The sequence below is a fragment of the Chelonia mydas genome, chromosome 2 (genome assembly GCF_015237465.2).
Source record: "Chelonia mydas isolate rCheMyd1 chromosome 2, rCheMyd1.pri.v2, whole genome shotgun sequence".
NCBI classification, from domain to species: domain Eukaryota; kingdom Metazoa; phylum Chordata; order Testudines; family Cheloniidae; genus Chelonia; species Chelonia mydas.
Window position 1 is genome coordinate 70323737 of NC_057850.1, and position 24208 is coordinate 70347944.

The 24208-nt window shown below is 39.9% G+C and overlaps 1 protein-coding gene across 2 annotated transcripts in view; it reads right to left on the minus strand.

The window, feature by feature from the left end:
- Positions 1 to 24208, minus strand: part of SNTG1 (syntrophin gamma 1) — a 533703-nt gene that overhangs the window by 178590 nt on the left and 330905 nt on the right. For both annotated transcript variants that reach the window (XM_043539635.1, XM_043539634.1), the window contains exons 8-9: positions 2565 to 2667; positions 1069 to 1151 (exon numbers count right to left, since the gene is read on the minus strand). In XM_043539635.1, coding sequence (XP_043395570.1) covers positions 1069 to 1151; positions 2565 to 2667 — 186 coding nt within the window. The remainder of the gene's footprint in view (positions 1 to 1068; positions 1152 to 2564; positions 2668 to 24208) is intronic.

Sequence of the window (24208 nt, forward strand, 5' to 3'; positions counted from 1 at the left end):
AGAATTCAGTAGTATTTTTAATTATTTTCAAGGTATAGGCTCTATTTTTGTGTGTTAAAATATAAATACAAGTAAATACTGAAAATGTTTTGTTTTGTATATGCTATGTATGTTTTGTGGGATTATTTTTAGAACTTGGAAACAGTTTTCCCATGCCATGGGAATTTTCAAAAATGATTGTGGGGAGCTGGGAGGGTAATCTGGAAAAAAATTGGAATGTGTCAATGACACATTTCAATAATTTCAAAAAGTTGAATTTCAATTTTTATATTTTGCCTATACATTTTGAAATGAAAAGTAATTTTGACCCCCCAATCAGAATGTTTGTGTTTCAACAATGTCAAAATGGGATGTTTTGACAGTTTCAAACTTTTTTCATTTTTTTTTTTCAAAACCAAAAAAATTGTCATAATGAACCTTTTTCTTCAAAAAGGTCCAATATTGACACATCAGCATTTTCTGGTGAAAACCATTTAATTGACAAATTCCCAACCAGCTGTAACTATTTTATAGTTCAGCAGCATCCGGAGTGACTTTGAAAGTTTTCTTACCCTTACTTTTTAAGAAGCATTTGAAATGCAAGGGGCACAAATTAATTGATTATACAAATATTCAATAAGAATGCTCTCTAATTTCAAAATATCTGTTTTCTCACTAGTAGCTAATTAAGGCAGCAGTGGAAGAGCTGCCAGATCCACTTCTCTAAATATATAACACTGACGTTCCTTTATATTCTGTGTGTGTCTCATGGTAATTATACCATGCTGTATGTTGTTTCTTTGGCAGCTACTCTTCAAAAAGGGCCAAAAAAAAAAAAAAAAGAGAAAAATAGTCCCTAGCTCACCGTTTTATACATTTAGACAAGTTTAATTGAAAATCAATATAGGATGCCTCAGAACAGGATGAGTCAAAAATGTTATAGGTATATCCAAGACTAAAGGGAAACTCTTATTCACCAACTAAATCCAGTGTTATTTAGGTAACCCCCATCTTTTCCCATGCCCTTTCTGGGATATTATCCATCACCTCACTAATGAGTTAGCACTGAAAGGTAAAACAATCTCTTACCGTATTGTTGGGATGGTAGTTGAGATGCAAACCACTGTCACAGAGGGGAGATGATGTGCCACTGCTTTGGTCACTAGGGACACCTAATAAAAATAGTCATGCATATAACATTGTCCCATATTACATGATGTTAGAATTAGTATTCAAACAGTTACCTTTTTGTCCTAAGCACTGTCATGGGTACAACTAAGCTATTCACAGACAACAGTTTGTTTGTTTCTCTTTTTATTTGTGAAATATCCACAGACTGATTTTTATGTGTTTGTTATTCAAAATTAGCCAATGAATACTGACACAAATAGTCAGCCTATGGATTTTTCACAAAGTATTACTGTGAGCATTAGCTTTTAATCATTCACACTCTGATTAGTACAGAGAGAGACTCTCACTGGATAGCCCAGTGGTAAGGAAGTGGATTAGGATCTGAGGGTTCAAGTCCCCACTCTGCTTCACTGTACATTCCAGCCAGTGCCTATAAGCAGGCAAGAGAGTTCTTCCTGGACCTGAGAAACCTTCTTGCAAAACAATCACTGAAAAGGAAATGTATCAGAGAACACTTTGGTTTGGACAAGACAACTGTTTTTCAATGGGAAAGTTTCAAAAATATTTTGATTAGTTCTGCTTGCGAACAAAAACATTGCCTGTACAAAGTTTGTGAGAAATAAGGAATTGATCATGAATTCATGCAAATAAATTAAAATATTTTAGAACAGATTTCATACACCCACACATAATACACACACACACACACAAAATAGGTTTTAGACCTAAAAACTATTTTTTGTTCTCATAATTAAAAACTAAACATTATCTTCATACTTTCAGAAAAAAGGAAGTTGAAAGAAAGCAGAGGTGAATAAAGACACAGTCACACATACAGACAGGCACAGATACACTGTAGCTTTCTACAAAGGTGTACCAACAATTATAATGTCTTATAATTAGAAGCAGACAGCTGCTTCCATACATATCTTTCAAATGCCCATTGGGGCTAGTCAACTAAACTTCTGTTGCACTAAAACAAAATACTATTCAGCTCAGAGTTGAAGGTATAGCACCACTAAAGCCCCTGAATGAAATTTAAATTGAGAAGATAAGACCTTAAAATATAAATGTGCAATCTCAGTTTCACATTTAGAATATATAAACCGTTCCAATTTCAATGCCATTGTATGTTTGAAAGAAGGATCTTTAAATACTTTGGGCCCAAACCTTAGCTCGTGCAAACTGGTGTAGCCCTACTGATTTCAGTAAAGCTATGCTGATTCACACCAGTTGAGAGTATTGCCTCCTGTTTCTCAAGCAAAGATAGCATTAGCTTGCAATGAATGTCAACACAGCACCTGGTGACATTAAAAGTTCATATTCAGGCCACAAAAGTGGCTGCAACAGCTCCTGCCAATTACTGACCGTGCACAGGAAATTTGGAAACTAATGGTAGAGGTTCACGTGAACAATGAATAGAATTTTCTTGTGGCTAAATCACAAATGCTTACAGGCACAATCTTCATTCAGAGGCAATTTGAGAAAAGCAGGCGCTCTTTTCAGAAAGGACACTGTTAGGGTCACTTCTTCTCCAGCATTCCGAAGAACCTGAACCTGAAGATTCAATAGAGAAGGCATCAATACATTTTTTTAAAAAAGACAGTAACAGTTGTAAACAAAACCCAAGTTATCTCTCACAGCTCATATTTGCTCTCTGACTTACTACAAGACACATAAAAAAAGAAACAAAATCATGAAGCCTACCACAGTCTATTCTCCAGTGTCCTTAAACAACTTTGTTTTTATCAAGTGCTATTTTGTAAACCTTTCCCATCAATGCACAGAGATTTTATATTTGTAGCTTCCATGAGCTCCTCATAAATCTACAGGAATTGTGTGTAAATCCCATCCTGGGGCACTGGGTACACAGAAGCAATGATGATAGGATCACATTAGATGCAGTATCTAAAACTGACTTTGCAATTGTGCTGTGCTGTCATTGTTCCCCCATATCTCTTGGCACAGTTTAGACTGTGGCTGCTCTAAACTAAGCCTTTTTGGCTATGACCCTCAAGAGGCCTTTCTGCTAGCTAGGGATTCCCAGAAAGCAGTGTCTTGATCCTGGCACACTCTCTGTGCGGGGTGGTGTAGCCTGCGCCTCTTCCCGCAGCCTCCATTGGCCTGAAACGGTGAAATGCGGCCAGTGGGAGCTGCGATCGGCCGAACCTGCGGATGCTGCAGGTAAACAAATCGTCCCAGCCCACCAACGGATTTCCCTGATGGGCTGCATGCCAAAGTTTGCCGATCCCTGGTCTAGTCATTTACCAATAGGAGCTGAATTCCCACAACAGCTAGTCTATGAGGGACATGAGCACGTTATATAAGGGGAAAATGCATATTATTTTTTCCTCTTTCAACTCCCTAAATGTCTATTGCTAGCTCCGTGAAGTTCTGGGATAAGTATGATGTCATACTATTGTGCATGCTGGGCCATCTCATCGGAGCAGGAAGGGATGACCATAACAGGGTTCAAAAAAGAACTAGATACATTCATTGAGGACAGGTCCATCAATGGTTATTAGTCAGAATGGGCAGGGGTGGAGTCCCCTAGCCTCTGTTTGCCAGAAGCTGGGAATGGGTGACAGGGGATGGATCACTTGATGATTTCCTGTTCTGTTAATTCCCTCTGAAGCATCTGGCATTGATCACTGATGGAGGACAGGACACTGGGCTGGATGGGCCATTGGTCTGACCCAGTATGGCTGTTATGTTCTTATGATGAGCTTGAACCTTTAACATTTCTATTTATGTAAGTATGTATTTGGGAAAAGGAGTGTTTGTACAGATGAAAAAATAAATTACTGGATTAGGCCCAGGATATTTTTTATTCATATATATGAACACAGTGAAGGAGAATCCAGCTGTCAGTGATAAAGTCATTGATAAGCATTTTATCTATTCTGCCATCCAACCATCATAATGAAGAAAATGGGGACTTACCACACCTATCAAGTTTCTTTCACTGGATTTGTCAGTTATATCTATTGCAGTGATAAGTTAGGAAGTGTTTCAAGTTTGCTTTGAAATGTAAGATAAGAGGATATCTTTTGCACAGTAAGAGAATATTAACTGATTTCTCAGGCCATCTTAGAGCACTTTGGTATTATCACAGTAACAAATTCTGCTGAACCATTGCCAGTACCTACAGTGCATTAATTGTAGCATAGTAATGAGTGGGGAGCACAGAACTAGGAGTTGTATGCTGCTTTGTGCAATAAGGTACAGCTCAACTGGGAACCGGCAGTGACTTACAAGGGTTGAGTTTGGCCCTCAGAGTTGGGATTTCAGAGTTTTCTTACTGGCTTTGCAATAACTACAACCAGGAACAAATACTTTAACCTTTTTGTGCCTTTCCACACATGTAAAATGGGGATGATAATTACTCACCTCAGAAGAGTATTGTAAAATATTTATTAGTATTTGAAAAGTTATTTGAAATCCGTGGGTGAAATGTGCAATACATGTAAAAATAATTTAAATTAAGTGCTATAAAACATTGTTTCAGTATGGAGTGCATTTCTAATAAATATAGAGAGTTGTGATTGCCTAAAAGCATGAAAATGAAAGGCTGAATATAGCAATATTAAGTTAACATGAATAAAAATGGCATTAATGAACATTTTGCTTCATATAGGAAGAAAAAGGTGGGGAAAGGGAGAAGAATGGATTTTCTAGGATTTTTACATACTATAAATTGTATTTCTTGGTCTTCAAATATTGTTTAGTAAATATTTACTAGACTACTACCTGCTGGCCATTAGTTTCTTTCTCTTCCAATGGTAATTGCTTTACTTTTCAAAATAAAATCATAAAGGGAAAACAAAACTAGTTTTTAAAACTATGATTGTGTAGAAGAAAATAGCTTACAGTGCAGCTGACTTGATTTTGCTATTGCTTAAAAACAATAGATGGACCTCATCATCCATGGGATATGGCACCTCCAGGGCTTTACCCCAGGCCATACAACTGGTTTGTTATGTGACGCTGGGCAAGTCACTTAACCTGTCTGGTCACTTGTAAAATGTGTATATTACTACTTACTTAGTTCTGAGAGCTCTATTGCTTAATAATATTCTCTCTATGTATTGGAGAGACAAGGTGGGTGAGGTAATATCTTGTATTGGACCAATTTCTGTTGGTGAGAGAGAGGAGCTTTCAAGCTAACATAGAGCTCTTCTTTAGGTGACCTTCCCCTTCCCCTTTGTGTTAGTTCAAAAGCTTGTCTCTCTTACCAACAGAAGCAGGTCGAACACAAGATATTACCTCAGCCACCTTATCTCTCTAATATCCTGGGACCAACATGGCTACAACAACACTGCATCTCTCTATATAGATCTTTTAAAATGTAGGACTAAACCATAACTCTAAATGGAAGTTTAAAACACTTAAAAGGCTGAGTAGAGATATGTGGTTAAATTTTCCAGTAGCCTGCTAAATTCTATACTTCTCCTCCTCCACTCCTTTATACCAACAGTCCATTGATCTTTCTTAGTAAAACTACTCCAACTGTTGACAGAATACATTAATGAAATGTTCATTTTCTGTGTCTTGTTAAAGCACAACCAGCAGTTTAATTGATGGAGGGCTATCTAGTCCATAATGAGTTACCTTAATTTAAAACAGAAAGTGGCTATTTTAAGAAACACCACTCCCATAATAACTGAACAGGTGAACTACCAAAGAAGCCAAATTCTGCAGATAATCTGAATTTTAAGTATTTCATATAATTCCTTGAGTCAAATTCAGATCACCTTAATTCTCATTTGGAAAAGAGGTTTCCAAGTGGGATGCACTAGTTGCATGCTACCACACTGTTTCTATTCCACCTGTGCAGTAACCAGAGATGTGGTTCTAGGGCAAAGCCTATTGTCCTGTGTATGATCAGGCCACTGTAGTAAATATACTCTTTGATTTGATCATGCTAACACCAATTCAGATTACTTAGAATAACTTGTATGGCATAGTGGGCTCTGCATGGGGGTTTAATCAGGTTAAAGTACAGATCACACAAGAAATGCACTATTTTTGTTAGTGTTAGTCACGGTTCATCTACCATAACACAGAGTATGTCCTGAATTTGGCCCATTCTCTATAACATAAAACATAAGACTAAGGCAGCAAGGTTTGGGTTTTTGTTTATTTTTAAAGCCACACAAAACCTGTTCAACAAAATAAATTACTTCTTTCAACAGAGTCACCTAGAAAATGTAGTTAACCCAGTTTAAGGTTCTATATTTTTATCAGTGCACGATGTGGTTATGCATTCTTAACCAAACTAAACATGCTGTCAGTTTGCAGCAGACAAAAGGCCAAACTGATGCACCAGCATATGCTTGATGCAGGAATAGGAGAACTGCACTGTAAAGGAGCTGGTTACAGCTCCCCAATTCTCTGTCTCATTCATCTTCAGCCATGGCTGTTCTAACCTAGGCTCAGTTGTGCCCAAGCAACCATCTGCTGGCTCAGAATTCATTGTGCTCCAGTCAATTCTATTCAGTCCATGATTCTGTGGCTAGCAAAGTAATTAATTTAAGCTCCTCCTCCTTTTAACATCAAATGAATTAAAATATGGCAAATAGTATGCATTATTATTTCCACAAAATTTTTCAAAAGACCCGATACTAAAGTGGGTAGCAAGATGACAACCTGTTTCCAGAAAATGAAACAGCAGATTTGGATAAATTGGGTCTCTCCTCAAAACATTTGGATCATGTAGCTAAGTATCTAAAGTATTGGGCATTTACCAGAAATTAACCTGAACCCTTGGTGGGTCATCCATCTGTAGTATATTCTATGGAGAGACAAAAAGGTTCTTATAAGAACCAGTTCAAATGTTAGTCTGAATGTTAGCCAGCCCATCCCTCAGCCTGTGCCGCTTCCTGCAGCCCCCATTGGCCTGGAGCGGTGAACAGCGGCCAGTGGGAGCCGCGATCGGCCGAACCTGCAGACGCGGCACGTAAACAAACCGGCCCAGTCGGCCAGGGGCTTTCCCTGAACAAGCGGCGGCCCTAGTTTGAGAACCACTGGGCAAACAAGACATGCATCTCTCTCTCTCTCCCGGTCTGTCTCTGGCATCGCACCCAAGACAACAAAGGAAAACAGCCATTGGACTCTGGGGTGGAGGGTTCTGACCTGAAGAGTTTGGACAGTGACCTTTCTGGAAGTATGTGGTGAGAAATTTCGCTTGACTTTAATATAGTTTGTTAAATTATACAATAGTAAGCATTTTTTCTCGTTTTCATCGTTTCTCATTCATTTTTCTCGTAATCATTTCTGACTTTTATGCCTAATTACTTGTACTCACTTAAATCTATTTCTTTGTAGTTAATAAACTTGTTTCAATGTTTCCTCTAATCCAGTGTGTTTAAGTTAAGTGTCTGGGTAACTCCATTTAAGGTAATAAACTGGCATATTATTCCCTTAAAGGAATAAAAGACTTAATATATTTGTCCAGTCCAGGAGAGGGCTGTGCAGTACAGAACATACATTTCTGGGGGAAAATCTCGGAATGGGATGTGTGTTGGCATCACCCTGCGATATAACCGAGGCTGGTGATAGCCAGAGTGTAACCCAAATGTGGCTGGTGGGCTGCAGTTACACACAGACACTCAGGGTGTGGCTTGCATGCTGGAAGGTTGTTTGTGAGCGCCCCACATGGGAGCTACTTCAGCCAGGTATCGTAAGGAATTGTGCCCCAGTATGTCACAATGCCTCAAGCAGCTTATACAACAGCGTGTATGATGAACAGACCCACCTCAATAAACCCACCAGAACCAGAATCAAAAAGTAGTAGATACACAAACTCAAAAACCCTCAGTTGGTGTAAGGTAAATAGCTTCCCTAGAACTGTGGAGGACCTATATGGACCTGTTGGGGGTAAGGTTAGAGGGTTATTCCAAGTCCCTAGAGATTGCCTCCCCCAGCTTCAATAGGGAAACATATCGGAGCCAACAACAATTGGCACAGTCCTAGTTAAACAGAGGAGGAGCACACTCTGAGGGAATGCAGGAGTGTCCCACTCCTTCAGCATCTCTAGCCAGTCTCTGTCAAGCTTGGAGAGAAAGGGAGATAATTGGACCCTCATCCTCACTTTTTATTAATGTAAACCTTAACCTGGGCCACTTGGGGCCTCTTTTTGCTGAGTTCCAGGGTTATAGAGATAGTCTTTCCTCTCATACCCTGGAATGGCTCGGTCTGACCCTCTGGATGCATTAAGAGTCATTGCCTCTGAGGTATGTGAGCATTCCTTTGTGCAGCTTTGCCGGAGAACATGGGCCTGGGATCACTTCTCCATGGGTGTGAGAATCTCAATTTCCATGATTTGAAGCAGATGAGGCCCACCTGCAATGCTCCACTGTGGATGAAGAGTTGCAGGAGGAGGGGAGCAGGAGGACATGCACTTCATCCCAGATGGAAGAGCAGAGTATGATGGGGAGATCTCGATGGACAGAAACTCAGATCCCAGCTGGGACCATTCACTTTGCAGCTGCTGGTGAGTCAGAAAGGCACATCCCCTTCTCCCTTATACAAGAAGCACACAGGGTAAGACTCAGAATTGGAGTCTGGGAACAGTAAGACTCCAGCCTAATTGAGGTTGAACTGGAGGATGGAGAGAGTGTCCCTGAGCCCCTACCCCTTAACTTGCTACTAGTCCAGTGTAGGCCCCAGGGTCCCAAAGATGGGGTTCACCTGTGGCCCACAGGAGGGAAGGGATCTGATGAATGTCTCGTTCCATTATGCCAGGGGTAGCTACTCAGGTCCTTCCACCCTTGGCTGTGATGACTAACATACCCTGCCCAACAAGGGATGTGGGGTAAATTGGCTAAACCATTGGCCCTGGTTGCCCAAAGATTAGGCAACCTGCCAGAAAAAGGTTCTCCCCATCCCCAGTCAGATAGACAACACTATCACAGGCTTGGGGTGGAGCCCGTGTCTCAGCAGGCCATGGAGCAATCAGGGCAGGAGACACACTCATCTCCAGTTACCAGCACACCCTCTGGGGCCTGATACACTGTACCTATCTCTGATGAGCCAAGCAGGAGACATGGGAGCCAATGCTCTGAGATCTTTTGTGAGGACTGGTTTCAGAGTAACAGCCGTGTTAGTCTGTATTCACAAAAAGAAAAGGACTGATTGACCACTTGGGATTCATTTAGCAAAATAGGTAGAAAATAAAAAAAATATGGAAAGGAGAATTTATGGATTTATTCACCCTACTTTTTTGAGAGGTTCAGGCAGAGAACACTGTAAAGTGAAAAGAAAGATGATGACAAACCCTTCAGAACTAAGTTAACTCTGATCCTTGGAAACTGGGCTGTGACGTTTTGCATATATACAAGCATAAGTTGTGATAGAATCCCAGAGAGAAGTGTTAGCTTGTTCAAGCATGAGGACTTAATAGCAAAGGCTCATGCTTCATACAGGGGTGTAACCTGGTTAAGATATGATAAAGAATTTAGACAGAAGATGGAAGAGGAGCCAGAATTACCATGGCATTAAAAGACCAGGACCTCTGGCTGGAATATATTGCTCCTTATCATTGTGTCTAGCTGGCTTCTACAGACAGTGGGTTGTCAGTGCCAAAACCACAGGCACTAAGATAGTTTCTTTTGCATCTAATGGTGGGAAGTGTTTTTGTTCAACACCACTGTAGGAAGTGTGCGGGTCAGCACGGTGCCTTCCTTTGCTATAGAGGCAAGGGAAAGGCCCCATAAGGTGGTAAGAAAGGAAGTCAAGAAGGGTGCAATATTTCAGCAGAGGCAATGGGGGGATGTAGCACTTAGGGGAAAAGGCCTCCTTTCCCCAGTTAAATCACAAGCATTATAGACTATTCTAAAAGGATGGACACAGCTTATTTATTAAATGGATTTTCAGCTGATTTCCAAATTCCATAGAAAGGAGCAAGGTGTCATATTTGGGCTGAGGATTTCAGATCTGTTAAAGGATTTGAGCCTTTAGTGCAGACAATATTTGAGCAGAGGTTACAGTGAAGAGAGTAGTGGGACCATTCTCAAGCCTTCCAAAATGACATTCATGAATAAAAGTTTTGTTTCTGGTGTGACAACCAATTTGTTGTTCGGATAGTGAATGGGCAGCCAGCTAAGTCTACTTAATTACCTAATTTGTACTTGCAAATCCAATTCTATTGAGGTCACATTTAAAGAGACCCACATGACCTCCATGCAAATCAGGTCATGTGCATTAGTTGATGGATAATAAGACTGCAGGTTTGCTTATAAGGTATCATCACAGTAATGGCATGTTGGCCAGAGATGAATGAGTGAGTACATGCAGTGGAAGGACGACAGTTTATTAATATTTAACAATGATTGAATGCAAATATAATATACAACAGAAGCCCACAAAGAAATATGCAACCACTTTTTAGGTACACCCATTCCAAAAGACAATTAAAAATTCCAGCAAATGAAGTTGGGTATATATTATATATGTTAGTTTTTTCTAAAGGAGCAACTATTTCTAAACTCACCAATGAACAGCCTGTAAAACTTAGTGAAGTGCTTACTGAGATAAATCTTTCAGACAGCTCAACCCTTTCAATTAAGTAGTATTATACACCTCAATCAGCATTACAAAGTGCAGTAATATTTCAAATCATGATAGCAATAGACCTGTGATTACTGATTAGCTACATGTTTATGCTCTCAACATTAAGTTAGAGATGTGTCAGCAAAAAAGAACAATGCCCGCAAATAAGAATAAATGTTTTGTAAAACAGAAGCATGAAAAAATGCTGTGACATCATTTTTCCATGCTTCTCTCTTACTAATGCTTGACACCATTAATAAATGTCATCCCAAAGAACATCGCTGTAATCAGATAACACATTCCCACATCATGTACTCTAGATCCTAGCTCTGAGTTGCTAAATACTGTATTCACTGACCTCCATAGTATTTCAAACCATATACAGGCCATCAGCTCCATACGGAGATTATGAAAACCAAGGAGTTTAAAAGTTATGTATTTAGATTCTGGTCTGCAAGAAACTCCACCCCAAAGGGCACCTATCCAAAACACCCTTGGCATACAATTGAACCATATGTTTAAACACAATAAGAACCTGGCAGGTACAAAACAAAAGTCACCCAGAACAGCAGCACTTCTCCTTCCTCCCTCCCCAGCACACACCATTTCATCATGTAAACTTGACAACTCTTTAAACCCCTCACCACACTTTCCCAGCAAACATAAATCCCACTCCCAATGGCTTCAGCTCTTTACCAATATCCAGTCAGACTGACATGTTTTGCACCTTGTCCAGAAGGTCAAAAACATCAGGTGATTTTGGATGACCCTGGCGGGGGCCGCACAAAAAGGTAGAAACCATTTCAAAGGAAAGAGGTCCTTATAGAGAACAGTTTGTCAGCAGCCCCTTTCTTTTATAATGAGGGGGCTGGGGTTCAAATGAGCTTCTGCTGTGGCAGGCAGTTTGACATGGGGAAAGAGGCAGGACTTGAGACATTTAAAGTTCTATAGGTCATAACCAACACCTTATACTCCACTCGAACAGTCAGGCAGCCAGCGCAGATCACAGAACCCTGGTAATGCATATTGCCACTGCAAGATCCTGTTTAATAAACCTGCTACTACATTCTGAAACCGTTTGTTTCCAGATCGATTTAAAGTGAAGCCACACGTAGGCTGTACTGCAATAATCCAGACTTGAAGTGACAAAGGCATGAACAGTTGTAGCAAGGTCCACATCTAAAAGAAACAGGTGTAATCGCCAGGCCAGCTGCAGATAGAGAAATACTCTTGGCTGTTGATGCAAAATGATGATCTTATAATAGATGAGGACCCAACACAGTGTCCAGATTCTGCACCGGAGTAACAAAGGGTGGGCAAATACCCTCAACAAAAGGGGCTGGGAAGCATCAGCCTTACCATACTTTTAGTTGCTTCCAACAACGATCTGGACTAGTGTTTCAGCCTGCCAATTCTAGTCCATGTTCCAGTTTCTCCCAAACATTGGGTTAGAGTAGCTATTCATTTTTTCATGAATGTGCTAAACTATCCGCTAAATTTACCAAATATTTTCTGGCCAGATGTGGACTTTCCTTCTCTTGGTATATGCACACAGCACAGTTCCAAGGCCAGAATTTGAGCCTTGGGTTAAAAACAAAATGAAAACAAAACAAGTAGTGTTTGGCTCACTATTCACAACAAAGAAGTTATTCACTGAATTTAGTTTTCTCTGTATGTTCATTCTTTGTCCATCAACAGAACACAATTTACAAATGTATTTTCTGTTCAAAATTATTCAAAGGTTTTATGTGAATATATTTCAGTTTCTGGAATGCTCACCGACTCTTCGCTTCATGTATGGCAATGGGCATTTGATATTCATGATTAAAAATGTGCACCATTTTGCTTGAACACTCAAAATCCGTTTCATGACTGGATAGGCAAAGCTCTTCTAATCAGATTTCTTGTGTGAATACTTGAAATTAAGAATTTAAAATTCATTTACTGTGAATTTCTGCAATATTTTTTAATATTTACAGTTTTGGTGACTGTTCCCACTGAATCAAATTTATTTCAAAAATCCTGAATACACACACATGTACAGTAAGCATCGAGCTTGATAGCCAGCTAGTTACCAACATGTAATCAAATCTAATGTATAATACTGTATGGTGTGCTGTGTAGGACAAGGATAATATACAGTGCTGAGACTGATATATTTTAACTAATGATCTTATTTTATGCTTTCTAGTGAAAGGCTAACTGTCAAGAATTAAATACTTACTAGGCATGTAAAGACTACACATTTCACTGTTCAAAATAGATGTGCACATATTCGTAAAAGGGGATTCTCTCAGATTGCTCCTATGACAAATATAGGTGTCACCAGCAGAAAAACACAAATAATTCTTTGCCCATTTTCATGGAGTTTCATAAGAATTTGATTATGAGAATTTCCAGTGCCCAAAATTTTAATGAAAAATTAAGAAATTAAGAAGAATGTACCCAGTTACTGGATCTATGCCAGATATGAAACAAATTTTTAGGGTGGCATCTAATTTATTTTACCCTCTCCTGCTCCATATCTGCTTCCAATATTACCTCCTGCACTGCTTATGAATGTGTGGCGGTGCCACAGTAGAACCCTAAGAACATTTAAAGCAGGGATCGGCAACCTTTGGTACGCAGCTCATCAGTGAAAGCTGCTGGTTCGGATGACTGCAGCTTCCACTGTCCCCGGTTTGCCACTCCAGGCCAATGGGGGCTGCGGGAAGTGGCATGGGCTGAGGGATGTGCTGGCTGCCACTTCCCACAGCCCCCATTGGCCTGGAACAGTGAACCGCAGCCAGTGGGAGCTGCAATTGACCAAACCTGCTGATGCTGCAAGTAAACAAACTATCCCAGCTTGCCAGCGGATTTCCTTGATGGGCCACGTGCCAAAAGTTGCTAATCCCTGATTTAATGTGTCCTTCTTATTTTGCTGATTAACTAAGGATAATCACAGAAGAAATAAACACTTGTTTCTTCCATACAGATTCTTTTCAAAGGCTTGTAAGGCACTAAACATTAGGGTGAAACTCAAACTCATGTAGAAATCCTGCACAAGGTCTTTGTGCTTCTGAAGTCCCCCTGTAGCCCTCATTTGAGCATTGACATAACCCTTGTGTTGGTCCTCTGCACAGGTGAGTGTTACCCATTAAGCCTCACAGTACCCCTGTGAGATGCTGTAGCTAAGTATTATATCCACAGGCTCTTGGATTTAAAAGTAATAATACTAGTAGATCTTTATACATCATTGTACAAACAGGAAACACATACAGAAAGGTTAACCAATTGCCACATATCACACAGCAAGACTGACAGAACAAAGAATGAAACTCAGATCCTCTGCCTTCCGAGCCTGATTCCCCACTTTAACAATTAGACTGAACTTCCTCTCAAGAGACATAGACAAACAACACTCATAACTGGTAACCTGCTAGTCATTCAGTTCTAAAATTGATACTAAGAAGAATCCAGTAGGTGACTCAAAAAAGTATTGAGAATGCTTAAGAAAATCAGATAATAAGGTCCTTGGTGTGGTTGGTTTCAGAGTAACAGCCATGTTAGTCTGTATTCGCAAAAAGAAAAGGTGTACTTGTGGCACCTTAGAGACTAACCAATTTATTTGAGCATAAGCATCTGATGAAGTGAGCTGTAGCTCACGAAAGCTTATGCTCAAATAAATTGGTTAGTCTCTAAGGTGCCACAAGTACTCCTTTTTTTCTTGGTGTGGTTGAAACTCAGTTGTAAATTATTTTTCTCACCATAATTTTTCCCAAATTAGCATAAAAATATAAATTTCTGAAATCCACTGGTTCACAAAAAAAATAAACTAGTCAGTCTCAACAGCGATCAACATTTTTTAAATCAAAGTTCTAGCTAGTATTTATAATAGATACCCTTTCTACCAATAGTCTATACTTAAACATCATAAAAGTACTGTCCCAGGAGAGGTGAAAAGTATGTGGTGATAATACCAATGTTCTGCAACTGACATGGGGTCCAATAGGCCTTATGTGGGCCTATAAAATGTAGAATATCACGGTTTCTAAACATCCAAATCCAGATATCAAAATTCTATAGAAATGTGAGCTTTTCTTCCATTTAGGACTAAGAACTATGGTGATACTACGTCACTTCCAATTCAAATATTGACCAGGTGACAAATCTGAGGAACTGTCCCTGGCTGAGGTGTCAATAGAGGAGGTTTTGGAACAAATGAATGCATCTTATGTATAATAGTCATCAGGACCAGGTGATATTCACCCAAGATTTCTAAAGGAACTCAAATATGAAATTGCAGAATTACTTAACTATGGTATATAATCTATCACTTAAATCAACTTCTATACCAGATAACAAAAGGATAGCTAAATGTCACACCATTTTTTTAAAAAGGCTCCAGAGGGGATCCTTGCAACTACAGGCCGGTAAGCCTAACTTCAGTACCAGGCAAATTGGTTGAAATTATAGTGAAGAACAGATTTATCAGACACATAGGTGAACACAGTTTGTTGGGGAAGAGTCAATGTGGTTTATATAAAGGGAAATCATGCCTCACCAATCTAGTAGAATTCTTTGAGGGGGGTCAACAAACACATGGGCAAGGATGATCCAATAGATATAATGTACTTAGACTTTCAGAAAGCCTCTGATGAGGTCCCTGACCAAAGGCTATTAAGCAAAGTAAGCAATCATGGGATAAGAGGGAAGATCCTCTCCTAGATCAGTAACTGGTTAAAAGATAGGACACAATGAGTAGCAATAAATGGTCAATTTTCATAATAGAAAGAGGTTAATAGCAGTGCTCCCCAGGAGTCTGTACTGGGACCAGTACTGTTCAACATATTCAAGAATAATCTGGAAAATGTGGTAAACAATTATGTAGCAAAGACAATCCAGGAAGTTTTTGGAAAGTGTAGGGGACAATTTCCTGGTGCAAGTGCTGGAGGAACCAACTAGGGGCAGAGCTCTTCTTGACCTGCTGCTCACAAACCAGGAAGAATTAGTACGGGACGCAAAAGTGGATGGGAACCTGGGAGGCAGTGACCATGAGATGGTCGAGTTCAGGATCCTGACACAGGGAAGAAAGGAGAGGAGCAGAATACAGACCCTGGACTTCAGAAAGCAGACTTTTAACTCCCTCAGGGAACTGATAGGCAGGATCCCCTGGGAGAATAACATGAGGGGGAAAGGAGTCCAGGAGAGCTGGCTGTATTTTAAAGAATCCTTATTGAGGTTACAGGAACAAACCGTCCCGATGTGTAGAAAGAACAGTAAATATGGCAGGCGACCAGCTTGGCTTAACAGTGAAATCCTTGCTGATCTTAAACACAAAGAAGAAGCTTACAAGAAGTGGAAGATTGGACAAATGACCAGGGAAGAGTATAAAAATATTGCTCGGGCATGCAGAAGTGAAATCAGGAAAGCCAAATCACACCTGGAGTTGCAGCTAGCAAGAGATGTTAAGAGTAACAAGAAGGGTTTCTTCAGGTATGTTAGCAGCAAAAAGTAAGTCAAGGAAAGTGTGGGCCCCTTACTGAATGAGGGAGGCAACCTAGTGACAGAGAATGTGGAAAAAGCTAATGTACACAATGCTTTTTGCCTCTGTCTTCACTAACAAGGTCAGCTCCCAGACTACTGCACTGGGCAGCATAGCATGGGGGGGAGGAGACCAGCACAGCATGGGGGGGAGTAGAAAAGCTGGACGAGCACAAGCCTGTGGGGCCAGATGCACTGCATCCGAGAGTGCTAAAGGAGTTGGCGGATGTGATTGCAGAGCCACTGGCCATTATCTTTGAAAACTCATGGAGATCCGGGGAAGTCCCGGATGACTGGAAAAAGGCTAATGTAGTGCCCATCTTTAAAAAAGGGAAGAAGGAGGATCCTGGGAACTACAGGCCAATCAGCCTCACCTCTGTCTCTGGAAAAATCATGGAGCAGGTCCTCAAGGAATCAATTCTGAAGCACTTAGAGGAGAGGAAAGTGATCAGGAACAGTCAGCATGGATTCACCAAGGACAAGTCATGCCTGACTAATCTAATTGCCTTCTATGATGAGATAACTGGCTCTGCGGATGAGAGGAAAGCAGTGGACGTGTTGTTCCTTGACTTTAGCAAAGCTTTTGACACGGTCTCCCACAGTATTCTTGCCAGCAAGTTAAAGAAGTATGGGCTGGATGAATGGACTATAAGGTGGATAGAAAGTTGGCTAGATTGTCGGGCTCAACGGGTAGTGATCAATGGCTCCATGTCTAGTTGGCAGCCGGTATCAAGTGGAGTGCCCCAAGGGTCGGTCCTTGGGCCGTTTTTGTTCAATATCTTCATAAATGATTTGGAGGATCGTGTGGATTGCACCCTCAGCAAATTTGCAGATGACACTAAACTGGGAGGAGAGGTAGATACACTGGAGGGTAGGGATAGGCCCTAGACAAATTAGAGGATTGGGCCAAAAGAAATCTGATGAGGTTCAACAAGGACAAGTGCAGAGTCCTGCACTTAGGACGGAAGAATTCCATGCACCGCTACAGACTAGGGACCGAATGGCTAGGCAGCAGTTCTGCAGAAAGGGACCTAGGGGTTACAGTGGATGAGAAGCTGGATATGAGTCAACAGTGTGCCCTTGTTGCCAAGAAGGCCAATGGCATTTTGGAATGTATAGGTAGGGGCACTGCCAGGAGATCGAGGGACGTGATTGTTCCCCTCTATTCGACATTGGTGAGGCCTCATCTGGAGTACTGTGTCCAGTTTTGGGCCCCACACTACAAGAAGGATGTGGAAAAATTGGAACACGTCCAGAGGAGGGCAACAAAAATTATTAGGGGACTGGAACACATGACTTCTGAGGAGAGGCTGAGGGAACTGGGATTGTTTAGTCTGTGGAAGAGAAGAATGAGGGGGGATTTGATAGCTGCTTTCAACTACCTGAAAGGGGGTTCCAAAGAGGATGGCTCTAGACTGTTCTCCATGGTAGCAGATGACAGAACAAGGAGTAATGGTCTCAAGTTGCAGTGGGGGAGGTTTAGGTTGGATATTAGGAAAAACTTTTTCACTAGGAGGGTGGTGAAACACTGGAATGCGTTACCTAGGGAGGTGATGGAATCTCCTTCCTTAGAAGTTTCTAAGGTCAGGCTTGACAAAGCTCTGGCTGGGATGATTTAGTTGGGGATAGGTCCTGCTTTGAGCAGGGGGTTGGACTAGATGACCTCCTGAGGTCCCTTCCAACGCTGATATTCTATGATTCTATGAAAGTATGCAGATGATACAAAATTACTCAAGATATTTAAGTCCAAAGACTACAAACTGGATTACTGGGCTACAAAATGGCAGATGAAATGCACTGTTGATAAATGCAAAGTAATGCACATTGGAAAATATGATCTGTACTATACATACAAAATGATGGGATCTAAATTAGCTGTTACCACTCAAGAAAGAGACCTTGGAGTCAACATGAATAGTTCTCTGAACACATCTGCTGAATGTGCAGCAGCAGTCAAAAAAGCTAACAGAATGTTGGACCCATTAGAAAAAGGATAGATAATAAACAGAAAATATCATATTGCCTCTATATAAATCCATGGTACTTCCACACCTTGAATACTGCATGCAGTTCTAGTCATCCAATCTCAAACAGATATATTAGAAATGGAAAATGTACAGAGAAGTGCAACAAAAATTATTAATGGTATGGAACATCTTCCATATGAGGAGACATTAAAAAGACCAGGACTAATAAGCATGGAAAAGAGGAAACTAAGGGGGCAGGGGGGAATATCATAGAAGTCTAAAAAATCATGACTGGTGTGCAGAAAGTGAATAGGGAACTGTTCTTTACCCCTTCACATAACACATAAGCCAGGGGTCACCAATACGCAACAGGTTTAAAACAAAAAAAGGACACACAACACACAGTCAACCTGTGGAACTCATTACCAGAGGATGCTCTGAAGGGCCAAAACTATGACTGGATTAAAAAAGAATTAGATAAATTCATGGAGGATAGGACCATAAATCACTATTAGCCAAGATGGTCAGGAATGAAACCCCTTGATCTGGGTGTCCCTAAGCCTCTGACTGCCAGATGCTGGGACTGGAAAACAGGGAATGGATCACTTGATAATTGCCCTCTTCAGTTCATTATCTTTGAAGCATCTGGTATTGGCCAGGGACAAAAGACAGGATACTGGGTTAGATGGACCATTGGTCTGACCCACTATGGCCATTCTTATGTTCAAAGCTTCTTTGGAAAATGTGTGCTATACTTATCACTGAATGGCAGTAGAGAAAAAAACATTTACTGAAATTGAAGAAATTAGAGGAGATATTCCTCTTTGAGTTCCACTGGTCTTCTTACAAGTTCTGCACAATCTCCAGTACAACCATCAACATTTTGCACAGCACCAGAAAAGTGCTTAACAAGATGGAATAGGTGAATATAATTTAGTTTACATAGATCTAGAAAAGGCAGCTAGATATTTCCTAATGTATCCCACCAGATATTATGGTGATAGATACTAAAACCTTTAAACTGAACTAAACTAAAACAGAAAGTATTGTTTATATAGAGAGTTGTACTACAAAGTCAGGAAAGCTTTGTTTTAAGTAAAGTGAAAATTCATGAATTTTACCAGCATTATGATAATGTCGGTACACAACTGGCTATCTTCCACTAGCCTGCAAAGAGAGATTTCTTATTTTAGGCACAATTTCTGGGACCATTCATAAGCAAGTCTATGACTCTGTCCACCCATCAGAGGCATCGGCAACAGCATACATTGCTAATGAGAAAGTGCTGAAAGCTGTACATTTTTCTCAAACAGACATTGCTGAGAACATACAAAGAAGCTGAAATATCTGGAGAAAGTTTAGATCACTTTCCTGGGCCTTGCACATGTCTTGTTCACGCAGACAATGATAGCTATATAATAAAACATACTTAAGGATTCTCACCTCAAAATATCCGCCACTTAATCTACTATTTGAATTTAAGAGTTCTCTACATTTTCAAAATCTGGACAATATTTTCATACACAGATTGCCTGTGACAGCTACTCTCACACACACAACTGCATAACATCCCTATGGCAACTACAACTGCTTATGTAGAATAGTAATATTAGGAAAGATATTCATGTATTTTATCTACCTTTTAATGCAGTTTAGCCCCTGGAAACAATTAGAAGAAGCTAGCACCACATGACTTGCCAGCTCTTCATAGACCACTGGCAACTGCTCAGCAGATTGCCAATGGTCAACAGACCACAGTTTGAGAACCTATCTTAGTTCAATCATACACATTCTCTTGACAGTGAATGCAGGTGACAACCCTGTTGGGAATGTCAGCAAGACTTGCACTCATTTAGGCCACTAACAGAAAACAAAAGATCCAAAATCCAATGAATTTAGGATATATGTTCATACATACCAAAAGGAACTTTCCTATTGCATGGTTAAATATGTTCTTGATTACAAAGTTGTAGCCAAAAGCAAAATAATACAGTATGCTGATCTTGAAACCCTTTAGCTGCCACTGAAATAGTCAGTATTGAAAGTATCATTAGGCTCAGTTATCTCACTCAGCAAGCTATTAAAGTATTAGGTGAAGAAAATGAGTGAAAGCTAAATAATGAGTTAGGCCTTAGCCATACCCTGAACTTACTTGGTCATATGACCAGTGATGAAAAGTTGGCAGTGACTGAGAAATTTAAAAGAGACAATATTAATTACATTGTTAGAATCTTTTATGAGGAGCAGAGAGTCTGAAAAGTGCTTGGATTGGGGAAAATGTGATGGCATGTCTCTTCAAAAGGCCATTGTAGTTCTTAACTTTTGTTTTTTCAACTATCAGTCAGGAAATATGGGGAAATGATCATAGAGACATAAGTGGTTATGCCAGAGAAAGGGTATCATACAAGACTCAGAAGAAAGAAAAGACTAAACCCATAAGTAGGCTAGTTAAGTTGTGGTACTGCTGCTCATCATGTATATATTCCAGCCACCTCTCCACAGAATCTCCATAGTAATCGTACCATATATGGCTGTAGGATTTCTGAAGCACCAATTAATGTCATGATAGAAATGGGTAGTGACTAGAGCTGATTGAAAAGTTTACCATCAGAACCCTCTTCTAACAGAAATGTGTGTTTTCAGTTAAATGACAAACTGAAAAAAATATAATTTTATACTGAATACCAATCATTTTTCAGTTTTTGGCTAAAAGTTTTAAAGTTTTCAACAAAAAGTCAAAATTTTCCATGGGGAAAAATAAACCATTTTCTAATAGTGACTAAGGATAACCAGCAGTCATTGAAGTAGGACTAAAATTTCTAAAAGGGCAAGTGCTCCAGATAACATGTGGGACAGCTATAATGAGGAAATAATTCAAATCAAACATTGTATTTGATTAATAATTTGCAACAAATAATAAATAATAATAATAACTAAATTAGAGATGACTAAATTCTAGTTTATTCATTATGGGCTTGACCTTGCAAGGTCTGAGCTCTCTAATGCTAACTCAGCAAAGTACTTAAGCACCCATTTAATTTAAAACTGTGAGTAGTCCCATAAAATCAACAGGACTACTCACATGCTTCAGATTATGTGTACAATTATGTGTTTTGCTGGATCAGGGCCAGTGCACAGCACCTTTTGGGACTGGAGTTCTATTTGACATTATTCAGCAAATCTATTAAGTGAATAATTTTTGTTCTTCACATGGTTTCTGAGGAAGTCATAAGGAATATTCAAAATGTGCACGTATTGGTTTGTTACATGAACCACATGACATTATTTCTGTTCCTATTTGAAGCTCTGAATTAGGAAACTAACATGCTCCTAAGTGCTGTTTGAATAGGAAGGGACTTCAGAACATGCTTGAGGACTTTCTTGAAATTTTGTCTGAATGATTTGTGGAACTAAGCCAACACCCTGATGCTAAAAAAGATCCATGAAGACATCAGGGCTTGCCCATGCTAAACTCCCATTGTAGGACTGGGGTCACATACAGAGCATATTGAATATTAAAATGTAAAGCCTCCAATGTGAAAATTGCTTTTGGGAAATATGAGCTCAACATTTACTTTTCATGAGCGTTTGCACTAATTAAGTATGAGCACATACATCAGTAGTTCTCAAACTATTGTACTGGTGACCCCTTTCACATACCAAGCCTCTGAGTGCGACCCCCCCTTATAAATGAAAAACACTTTAAAATATATTTAACACCATTATAAATACTGGAGTCAAAGCAGGGTTTAGGGTGGAGGCTGACAACTCGTGACCCCTCATGTAATAACCTCGCAACCGCTTGAGGGGTCCTGACCCCCAGTTTGAGAACCCCAGACATACATATTCATGGAAAGTGAATATAAGATCATTAAAGAGGTTGAAATCAAAATCCATTTTCAAATTTGAATCAAAATGTACAGACAAGTCTTTTACTATTGCTCAGCTCTAAATGTTATTAAAACTTCACCTTACATAAAGCACAATCTTTTGACAATCTTGTGATTGAAGCAATACTTTAGATCAGGGGTTCCCAAACTTGGTTTGCGACTTGTTCAGGGTAAACCCCTGGTGGGCCACAAGACGCTTTTTTAACCTGAGCACCACCACTTCCCACAGTTCCCGTTGGCCGGGAATGGTGAACCGCGGCCACTGGGAGCTGCGAGCAGCCTTGCCTGCGGATGCTCAGGTAAACAAAGCATTTCACGGCCCACCAGGGGCTTACCCTGAAAAAGTTGTGAACCAAGTTTGGGAAACCCTGCTTTAGATCAATACTTGGAGCTACCTCCACTTATTTAAGATGCCCAAGCTCTAATCTCTGTTGAGAAAAGCATTTTAATTCTGCAGTAGATGTGGTCAAATGACAAAAGAACTATATTGTCACCTGAAAGCCATGTAAATACCCTTTACTGCCACTCTCTATGATGGCAGCATTTCAGGCACAGATGAATAATTGTGCTGATCTAGTTGAAGTAGATTGCAAATATGTAAAAAGAACAAAATGTCCAAAGCACTAAAAGACCCCAATTCAGCAAAGTACTTCACATGCATAACTTTAAGCACATACTTAACTGTTTTGCTGAATCTGAGATCCCAGATCACCTTGTATTGACATACCTTGTGAGATCTGACAAGCTAAGCAAGGTCAGGTTGAGATGCTACTTGATATGAGAGCTCCAAAGGACACCTAGATATTAGGCAAGTGATGCTGGCAATTCAAAAAACTGACTCTTCCTTTTGAGTCATTATTGAACTAATTCATGACTCCAAGATGAACTATATTATTGAAGGCACCATATTTTGGATGAGATGCAAACCCAAGATTTGACTGCTGTGTCATTAATGTCCTTAGCATTTGTAAAAGTAGGATTTTACCACATCCTGGACAAATTCTAAAGCCCCTCCTCATCTTGCCCCCCCCCATTTCATTTGGGAAAGGTATGATCTCCCTGTCCTAAATCTTTTATGACGTTTCTTGGAATGTTAAATCGTTGATCCATTTTACCTCAGAGTTGCCTGCATTCAATGACGGATGGAGTGATGCCTCCATGGGAGAGGGATAGCTCAGTGGTTTGAGTGCTGGCCTGCTAAACCCAGGATTGTGAGTTCAATCCTAGAGGGGGCCATTTAGGGATCTGGGGTAAAACTTGGGGATTGGTCCTGCTTTGAGCAGGGGGGTGGACTATATGACCTCCTGAGGTCCCTTCCAACCCCGATATTCTATGACTTTGTAAAATTTTTGGATGCTTCAGGAAGAAAGGTTCTGTACACACGCTTTATTCTATAACTCTTTCTCTCAGATAGTGATAATGCAGAAGTAATATAATGAACACAGCAAATTTTATATTAGATATTTATTTATGTAAATATTTGTACAAGAACTTGAGTAGGTAAGAGAGATGTGGTAAGCATATTTTTTTACTCAATGTGTCTGTAGAAGCTTGCAGTATACGAATGCACTATATTGAGATTAATTATGTAAAAGGTGTTTAAATTCAGAACAACATTTTGCAATGATTCCAAAAGTGTGCATATTGTTTTCCAACACACACCAGCATGCTGTTATTTATGGAAATTTATCATTTAGGTATTTGCTTTCTGGTGTCTATCTGATGACGACTGTTGTTGTCTTATGTATCAATGTCTTTGTTGACTCAGCCGGGGCATATAAAGTAATATAGGACTGTAGTTTACTAAACAACATGTTTTGTTGTCTTGGGGGTAGTGTTTTCTCATTGAAATCTTCTCTCTCTAGCCTATTTCCATAGGCTATTAGTCTCAAATATTTATCAGAGAAAAACAGTAACAATATGAAAAGGCAATGGTCACAGCAACTGCTGCAGGACTCTGTACCAGAAGTTTTACAAAATGGGCATCATTAGTAAACATTAAATGAGAGGACCATCCTGTTTCTACCAGCATTTCACCTACTATCCATGAATCTTTTACTACTGCATCCAGTTCCACTGGGCCCTTCCTTGAAAAACAAACACCTCATGTAGAACAGAAAGTGCTAGCTTTTAAACTTGTATAAAGAAACACCAGAGCTATCAGGA